Below are 10,026 nucleotides of genomic sequence, written 5' to 3'. Positions count from 1 at the left end.
TTTTTCAATATTATTAGTCAATTTCATTCATCGTCTTACTTTATAACGCACATAAATCAAAGTAATATTTAACAAAATAATACGCAACATTTTCATACATATAGACGAAGTTATCTCTGTAAAAGACAGTATTATTAGCTACATTTGTCATTATTATATAATATGTCTTGCTGTCTTCGATTCCACAAACCTTTACGATTGGCGAAACGAACAAAAACTGGCATAAAAAACAAAAATAAATATACAGTGGATCACAGCTTATTTGATACAGCAGTCGATATAAATTTCGAATCCCAATATTTTTTAAACTGAAAGGAATATTGAAAAAATTTAAACGCTATATTTTAGAGTAAAGAATTTCATATATATAATGTACTTCATTTATTTAAAAAATATTTTATTTTCAACTATATGTACATAAAATTAAAATTACTGCTAAATTTCAGGTCACAGCTTATTTGATACAGATATTTTTCCATCACGAGGCGCCAGCTTGTCGCACCGCATAACTGTATTTTATTTTGCCATGCATATTGGCGTCGTTTATGATTAGTTTTAAATATTTTTTAGTGTGTTATAATAAACCATGGAGACAGCAAGTGCGTTTATATAAAAATGGGTCGTCGTACAACAATTGAGCAGCGTGAACTGGTCATAAACAAATTTAAAAACGGTAAATCGGTTCGACAAATTGGTGAAATTGTGAACCTTAGTGCCTCCACTGTACAGCACATCATTGAGCGATATTTACATGAAAATCGAGTGGAAAGTAAAGGCAGAAGTGCGCCAAACAAAATTTTTAGTGCTTCCGAAGAGCGCTATATTGTTCGAAAAATCAAGGTAAACCCCAAACTATCAGCTCCAAAATTGGTTGTGGATGTTCATCAGGAATTAGGAAAATCATGTAGTGCTGAAACTATCCGCCGCGTACTCCGCGAACATGATTTTAATGGTCGAGTTGCTCGTAAGAAACCATTTATTAGTAAAAAAAACCAAATATGTCGACTAAAGTTCGCTCAGGAACATGTTTGTAAGACCCATGATTTTTGGAACACGGTTATATTTTCAGACGAGTCGAAATTCAATATTTTTGGGTCCGACGGCATGTCTTACGTTTGGCGAAAAAAGAATAGAGAGCTAAATAAGGAGAACCTAAGAGCTACAGTGAAACATGGCGGTGGAAGTGTGATGGTTTGGGGTTGTATGTCCTCAGCCGGTGTAGGAAATTTGGAGTTTATTGAAGGGACAATGGACAAAAATATGTACCTTAATATCCTGAGAAGTAATTTGCTGCAAAGTGCCGAGAATCTTGGTATAAAAGAAAAATTCCGCTTTTATCAAGATAACGACCCAAAACACAAAGCAGCAGTCGTTCAATCCTGGCTCATATGGAACTGTCCCCATTTGATGACACCCCCGGCACAGTCACCTGATATGAATGTTATTGAAAATTTGTGGGCTTTATTAGACAAAAACATTCGAAGCCACAAAATTTCGAACAAAGAGGAATTGAAAAGGGCGCTACTAGAGGAATGGCAGAAAATTACCCTAGAAACCACACAAAAGTTGGTCCATTCAATGCCAACCAGGATCCAGGCTCTTGTTAAGGCGAAAGGCTTTCACACAAAATATTAAGAATTTAAGATTGAAAGTGATTTGTTTTTGTTATTTTAGAAAGAATTGAACTGTATCAAATAAGCTGTGACCTGAAATTTAGCAGTAATTTTAATTTTATATACATATATTTGAAAATAAAATATTTTTTAAATAAATGAAGGACATTATATATATGAAATTCTTTACTCTAAAATATAGCGTTTAAATTTTTTCAAAATTCCTTTCAGTTTAGAAAATATTGGGATTCGAAATTTATATCGACTGCTGTATCAAATAAGCTGGGACTCACTGTATATAATACTAGCGAGTAGTTATGCCTGTATAACTTTTGTGAGGTGGACGAATCGAAGACGTTTTATATATTTAGAACATATCCGTATATATTTTGTAGACTGTATGATTTACTTAGTTGTTAAGCAATTATGCTGCTGCTATATAGAACCCAATATTGAGACCTACTTGAACTATACCCATCCTCTATGTATACCTAGTGTTCGTATTATATACAAATCTATTACAAAGTTATACACCAAGTACACACATAACTAACTACCTAACTACGAAATTTAGATGTATACTATACTACTATTAGAATTTGGTATTGTAGTTGAAAGCTACACTCTATAGCCATGCCTAAACCTGCGTTGTGTTAACCCTTGTGAACTACAAATAAATAATTAATATGAAACCATAAAAAAATATGCATACTTACAATAAAAACATTAAAAAATATTTAACAATGTGAAACAAAGAAATAACTGTAATAGTTAAAGTAAATTAAAGCAAAAGTTTGCAGCAAAGAAATAGAAGCTAACTACTTAAAAATAATAGTTTAATTTTAGATAACTAAATGAACTGGTTAATTATGTATGGTACTTACAAACTTGCATATATACTTATTTATTATATAATAGGAATTTAATACAAACAAAATAGAAATAGTATGAAAAGAAATTTGTAGAAATTTTGCAGACCCCAAACCAAACAGAAATATAAATCAAACTTAATACTTATTGCTAAGAAAAATCTACTACTACAAATATGATGAAATTGGTTTTCGAAAAGATTACATTAACATTAACTAAGTAAATAAAACAGTTAAAACAACTATAGAACTAGAAAAACTTAAATTTAGTGCGACCTATTATACATAACATATTTAGCTCTTAACTTGCTGAAGACATATTTTTTGTATTCATATTTCGCATATTGCAACGAAATTTTTATGCTAAATAGTTTCATAATATTTAATGTTATGTTCGCAATGAGTTGCTAAACAAAATATGGTTTTGACATAAACATTTTAAGTTCTTCTCTTCTTTTAGGCCAAAATTGTGTGCACAGGCCCTATGTTTCCCTTAGGCACTATAGGGAAATACATACGACTATACGTATACCTATACGAGTGTGGGTAACATGTTCCCATCTTTCTCGGAATTCGTGGATTTCATCCCAAAAGCATTAAGCCAAAAAGCTTGGCAGCCAAAAATATATAAAGATAATTTTTGATACACTCTCTGATTCTGATGTGCACCATAGTCCAGTGAGGGCGTTTTGGAACGAACGAAACAAATCGTAGTTAGAAGGGGAAACGTCTGGGCTATAAGCTAATACAGCTGAGGCAAAGGAAATTGTTTTTAACCGGTCTAGCAAGAAAAGGTCGGTCGCCATGATTGAAAACTATCTTTGCCTAACTATTATTGCCGGTAGTGTTCCCCATTAATGGTTTCACCTGGTTTTAGAAGCTAATAATACAGCCCGCCCTTTGGGTCGCTCCAAATATAAAGCATTACCTTGGTGTCATGGGTATTTCGCTTTGCCGTTGATTTGGCATGATCGAGTGTCAAAACGGCAATTACTATAAGAGATTATATAGTGTCACCCTGTCAACAATTTCAAAAAATATTTTCTAAAAACATACGAATTTCGAATACTAACCAACATCCAAAAAGTATGCAGCCATTTTGGAACTTAGCGTGCTAAAACAGTGTGCTTAAGATTTTCTGAAGTGATATAGTGCTAAAATTGTATATTTTTTGCATTAAATCACCAAAGTTAAACATTTGAAATTTAATTTTATTTAATTTATTTTTTCAATGCCATTTATTCAAAAATATACATAAAACTACAAAATAGTTGAAAGATATGTTCAAGCAACGCCTAAAACTATGCAATAAAAGCTGTAAAATAATAAACAACCACGTAATAAACCACAAACAATTGAAATTTGAAATTTATTATCCTTTCGCCAAAATTTTCGAACAAGTTATGTAGTTTTTGTTGTTAAAAATTTATGAATAGGTATGTAAAATAGATCATAATAAAATACGAATTGAAGCAGCAGACAACAAGAAGTATAAGAAAATGTTATTTAGAAAAATAAAGCAACGCCAAAAAATATATATGACATATCGCCTTTTAATTTTTCAAACAGCAGCAAAGCTGTCGCTCAGTCCACCTCTTCTATAGTTGGACCACCAGCTGCGCCGGAAGAGCCACCAGCACCCGGACCGCCTGCATTTGGCGGTGGTGGTGGCACGCCACCTTGATACAAGCGCGTTATAATCGGGCTACAAATTTTCTCCAATTCTTTTTGTCTATACTCGAACTCATCCTTCTCCGCCTGTTGATTACTATCCAACCAGCTGATCGTCTCATCACACTTCTGCAATATTAACTGACGATCGTTGTCCGAAATTTTAGCGCGTATATTCTCATCATCCATTGTAGACTTCATCTGGAAGCAGTAGGACTCGAGCGCGTTTTTGGCATTAATTCGTTCACGCTGCTTCTCATCTTCGTTGCGATACTGCTCGGCCTCGTTTACCATGCGCTCGATATCGTCTTTGCTCAGACGACCCTTGTCGTTAGTTATAGTGATTCTATTTTCTTTACCTGTAGATTTTTCTACCGCGGTCACATTTAAAATGCCATTCGCATCAATGTCGAAAGTCACTTCGATCTGCGGTATACCACGTGGTGCCGGCGGTATGCCGCTCAGCTCGAATTTACCAAGTATATTATTGTCTTTAGTCATAGCACGTTCACCCTCGAATACCTGTATCAACACGCCCGGCTGGTTATCTGAGTAGGTAGTGAAGACCTGGGTTTGCTTCGTTGGTATAGTGGTATTACGTTTGATCAGCACCGTCATAACGCCGCCTGCAGTCTCGATACCCAGCGATAGCGGTGTTACATCGAGCAGTAAAAGATCTTGCACAGCTTCGGACTTGTCGCCACAGAGTATGGCGGCCTGTACTGCAGCACCATAAGCAACGGCCTCATCCGGATTAATAGATTTGTTAAGCTCCTTGCCATTGAAGAAGTCCTGCAGTAACTTTTGTACCTTGGGTATACGCGTCGAACCGCCAACCAAAACAATATCGTGTATCTGCCCTTTATCCATTTTAGCGTCACGCAAAGCTTTCGCCACCGGCTCCATAGTACCCCTGAAGAGGTCACCGTTCAATTCCTCGAAACGTGCGCGTGTAATTGATGTGTAGAAGTCTATACCCTCATATAAAGAGTCAATCTCAATGCTAGCTTGCGAAGAGGCTGAGAGCGTGCGCTTGGCGCGTTCACATGCGGTGCGCAAACGTCTTAAAGCGCGTTTATTCTGCGCCAAGTCCTTCTTGTACTTTCGTTGAAACTCTTGTACAAAATGATTCACCATGCGATTGTCAAAATCCTCGCCGCCTAAATGTGTGTCGCCTGCAGTGGATTTTACCTCAAAGATGCCATCCTCAATTGTGAGTATGGACACATCAAAAGTGCCGCCGCCCAAATCAAAAATGAGCACATTACGTTCACTTGTGCCCTTCTTGTCCAGTCCATAAGCGATGGCTGCAGCTGTTGGTTCATTAATAATGCGCAGCACATTCAAACCGGCAATAGCGCCAGCATCTTTGGTGGCTTGACGTTGTGAATCATTAAAATAGGCTGGCACAGTGACCACAGCATCAGTTACAGGCTTGCCGAGATACGCTTCGGCGGTTTCCTTCATTTTCGTTAATACCATGGAAGAGACTTCTTCCGGAAAGAAACTTTTCTTTTCTCCCTTATATTCGATGCGCATTTTTGGCTTGCCATTGTCATTGAAGACCTCGAACGGCCAATGCTTCATGTCACTCTGCACAGTCATATCATCGAACTTACGGCCTATCAGACGTTTAGCATCTACATTTTGGAATATAAGAGAGGAGAAGTTGTGGTATCTTGGGGATGAAGGGTTAAGTGCAAATATATAGTAATTGAATATCAGTCTTTAGTTAAATGAAGATTTAATGATAGTGGAGGTGCAGGTGGAAATAGAAACGACAGACCTGATACATTTTATGGCAGTCTGAATATTTTATTACATACATACATTTAACTTTAGTACAAAGAAAGTATTATATAGAATTTAATATTATGGCAGACAACAAAAATTATTTAAAATTATAATATATTAGTCACATGACCAGGCAGAATATATATAGTTACTCAAACTTGGAAGTGCAAGAACTCTCTGTATTACAGGACTGAAATGAGAGCACAAAAAATGGTTTTAGATTAGAACCAACACGGACTCAAGAATTAAAAGTATAAGGAATGCATAGAGAAGAATATTAGCAATATAAAGATTAAAATACATTGTACTAAAAAGAATAGAATGTGAAAAAATTTATTAAGTTTATTTAATTTTGAACAGAAATATTGAGTAAGAAATAGAGAAATATAAAAGCACCAGTGCCATTTCACACAACTTTTGAGAAAGTGAGGATATTAGGGTTTAACGAAACTCACATATACTAGTGTCCCCCATATCTTAAGTCAGCTTAAAACGATTGTAAGAAACTCCTTCTTATTACAAATGCATTCTTTAACCAAGGTGCAATCACCACTAAATGGTAGTCAACGAACTCGACTAAGGCAGCCGGTATAGTCTTACAAACATCATTCATACCTAAAATATGTAATTTATGGGATGTGCGTTTGTTTGTTCCAAAAAGTCAATCTAAATTAAAAATGCTTAACAGGGTTGCCACGATAACATTCTAGCATGAATCGTTTACTTAATACAAAACCGTTCCCCTAAGGAACAAATTGAGGCAGTTAGTGGGATTTTATACAGGTCATTGCATGCTAAGGTGCCATCTGCACTGCTGGATTACTGTTCCAAGGATCTGAGTCATTTCCGCGACCAAGGGTCAGAAACACCAAAGCCACTTGATTGTTCTGCAAAAAAGAAGAAAAAGTCAGGCTATCGGGCAAAAGAATCCGGTAAGAGAACACGTCATAACCATTGAGACAGGAGCTTTATTATCTTTTATTGAACTGGGTTAAATGAAGACCACCTTACTCAACTTTCAATCTATCTATCTAAGGTTTGAAATTGAATGCAGATTCCAACAAAATCATGTTTCTGCTCTATCGTACTTTGGATATATTTCGGTTACGAAAAAATCTTTCAGAATCCGATATCCATACTAAGCACGTCATAGGAACTTAATATTTTCCTCCTCATTCAGAAATTTAGTTCTTTAGTTTTAGTTATCGAAGTCACATAGCCATTTATGAATATATAGGAAAATTGCAATTATACCAGGCTTTAAGATCTACATTGAGGTGAAAAATTATATCAATATATATAATATACAAATTCAATATTTGGACATGCGAAACAGTGCGAAGAGGCGAAAAGTTCGTTGAGGCAACTGCAACGACTCATACGTGACGACAGAATGTAACGAGTAAATAGAAATCGAACACACATCTATGTATGAAATGTAGTTTTTTGAAAGATCGAGGCCAGAGTAAATGTGCAAAATTCCCATTGTAGGGCAACTACTGGCTATACAGACGAAATATGTAAACTAAACTGCACAAAGTAGCATGTGGCACAGTCATAAACATAGGACACGTTGTTTGAAACACAACAATTTCTGAATCAATGAAATTTAAAATGCAACTAAAATTAGCAACACAACACATGTAAAATAAAAATGGACGTGGCAACAAAGTTAATTTTAATTGAATGAGCTAGTGAGAAAACAAACAAACTGAAAGACATTGGCCGCCGCAACTGTAAACTTTGGCACGATATGAACGGGACGAATTGGCTGATGGATTTGCCAAAAAATTAAGCGACAATACGTCAAATATATTTAAGACCCGAAAAATGATAAATAGAAGGCGACAAGTGCACAATGTGGAGTGGCTAAATATGTACATACCGATATAATCATATTGTAACCACGAGACAATGCCGCTGAAATGCAAACAAACTTATACAGAGCGTTCAAAAAACAATAGCAAAGAAGCCTATATAGCCAGAAACTGGTGTCAGATTTAAAATGCCGATTGTTCCCAAAAATAATATAGTTACCAAATATAATCAATGCCATAACATCTTTTTTAGAATTGAAATAAAGGAATGGCTTTCGCTAATTTAAGGTTTTTTGAGAAAAGTGTTACGGTTCAAAATACAGATGTGAGAGAATCTTAACTAAAGTCCCGGTGGAGAAGATCGCCCTAAGTCTAGACTCATCGAACGTTGGAAAATTGTGCTAATTTTTAAAAGAGACTGCATTGCGACTACCTTTTAATTGGGCGAGTGTAAATTTTCATGTGGCGTGCATGATTTATAACGACTTAAATGCAATGATAGTGGGCGGAGGATGCACTACGATATAGTTATTAGTGTTTAATGGATTGTTGTTGTGTTGCGCTGTTATAACTTCTTTCTTTGTTTCAAACTCACCAAAGATAGTATTGTTCGGGTTCATGGCAACTTGATTTTTGGCCGCATCGCCAATTAGTCGCTCCGTATCGGTGAAGGCCACATAGGATGGAGTCACCCGATTGCCCTGGTCATTGGCGATAATGTCCACTTTGCCATGTTGAAATACACCGACGCATGAATATGTCGTGCCAAGATCAATGCCGACAGCAGGCGCTTTAGCCATATTGCAAAAACTCTGCTCTTGTTGCTGCGCTATAGTTTTTTTCCGTTGTTATTATGGTACTAGTTGTGTTAGCTGCTTTAATTATAGCGTGTGCGCGTTCGATTGACAATATACATATGGGTGTGTGGCGACAATTTTGTTGGCGTCGGCGGGAGCATTGACGAGTGCACAGCCAAACAAAATGTGCATGTGAATGTACCAAATTTAGTTGCACCAAATTATGCATCAAGAATGCGCGAATTGCATAAGTATTAATAGGATTTTGCATTTTCACGAAAATTCCACACAAACTTACCGCTTTTAGGAAGGCAGCTACAAATTGGTTGTCAATTATATTTAGCTAAACCTAAATCTAGACGCGCTTTTAGAATGCGTAACGGTATAGGTATAGTGATATGATAAGGAATAGCAGGACGAAGGTTAGCACTCGCAGAAATTCTAGGGTTTTCTCTCTTTGCAGCTCCACTGCGGCGGCGTTCGCATATGCGCTACAACGGCACGAACGCGTAGAAAATTACCAAAAATTTTAATTTGCAAAAATTTGTCACAAGGTTAATTAACGAAATTCAATGTGTTTTGCATACACTCAACACTTTCTTTATTAATAATACGCTCTTGAAGTTCAATTTTTGTATTTCTGTTTGCGTTTTTTTTAATTGTTTTGGTATTTAAAATTTCTGAAATGCTATCTATTTCGGTTTGTCGTCTGACTTTTTTACACGAATCAAATGTTTACGTAAAAAAGTGTTGTGAACTCGTGCATTGCTCGAAAGTGAATGAGCTGAAATGATCACATTTTGTATTTTCAAAATATTTTCGATATGTTTAGCAAACGCTGTTAAACGATTCTATGCTGTATTCGGCGAATTTTCTCGATCAGTTTGTTAGAAATGAGTAGCATTTTTCAAACTCTCTGAATCTCTTTTATTATGCTCTTTTTTTCATAGCTTCTCCGCATTTCTCTACTAAAGGGTGAGGGTAATTGAGCAATCAGTAGTAGAGTGCCACCACAACCACCCAGAGGCCTCCCGTATAATTAACCTTTTGCTGAAAATTAAAGCGAAAATTGTGTATACCGTTAAAGAGTTCAACTTTTACCAAGTGCGAAATTTTGTAAAACACTAATATATATATTTTATTGTAAAAGTTAATTATTAATTTTTATTGATGCGTTTAGTAATGCAAATGTTGTATTATTCCATAATTTCATCATTATCTATTCTTTTCATTTCTTTAACTGTAAAAGTTTTGTATTTTGTTTTCACCAAGTGAATACTTTTTCGACCGTTTACTATATATTATTTTTGTTCATTTAATATTAAAATATTAATTTGCTTATATTTTTACCAAATTATACTTCTAAAACGTATCTTGTGTTATTAACTGAAAATTTTATTTTTCAGACTGTTTGCATACTCCTGTTTACATTTAATGCGAAAATTTATTAATAAATTCTTATTAA

General features: G+C 35.4%; 1 protein-coding gene across 2 annotated transcripts; it reads right to left on the bottom strand.

Annotated features, from left to right (window-relative positions):
* Nucleotides 1-3,820: 3,820 nt before the first annotated feature.
* Hsc70-1 (Heat shock protein 70 cognate 1) lies at nt 3,821-9,402 on the bottom strand. Of its 2 annotated transcripts, none has more exons than XM_014232993.3 (3): nt 8,860-9,402; nt 8,360-8,639; nt 3,821-5,793 (listed from the first exon to the last, which is right to left on the bottom strand). In XM_014232993.3, the coding sequence occupies exons 2-3, from the start codon at nt 8,562-8,564 to the stop codon at nt 4,067-4,069; spliced, it is 1,932 nt and encodes a 643-aa protein (XP_014088468.1). In that variant the 5' UTR covers nt 8,565-8,639; nt 8,860-9,402; the 3' UTR covers nt 3,821-4,066. The 2 variants fall into 2 exon arrangements, with proteins under 2 accessions (XP_014088468.1, XP_014088467.1); XM_014232992.3 differs by having other exon boundaries at nt 8,360-8,636; nt 8,860-9,394.
* Between the last annotated feature and the right edge of the window lie 624 nt (nt 9,403-10,026).

This window comes from Bactrocera oleae, chromosome 6 (assembly GCF_042242935.1).
Source record: "Bactrocera oleae isolate idBacOlea1 chromosome 6, idBacOlea1, whole genome shotgun sequence".
Lineage (NCBI taxonomy): Eukaryota > Metazoa > Arthropoda > Insecta > Diptera > Tephritidae > Bactrocera > Bactrocera oleae.
This window is presented reverse-complemented; position numbering and strand designations above follow the sequence as displayed.

Excerpts from the sequence above, each read along its gene's own strand:
- Hsc70-1 (XM_014232993.3), bottom strand. The coding sequence starts at position 8,564 with ATGGCTAAAGCGCCTGCTGTCGGCATTGATCTTGGCACGACATATTCA. Across the intron at positions 5,794-8,359 it reads CCCGAACAATACTATCTTTG|ATGCTAAACGTCTGATAGGC; the intron begins GTGAGTTTGAAA and ends TCCAAAATGTAG.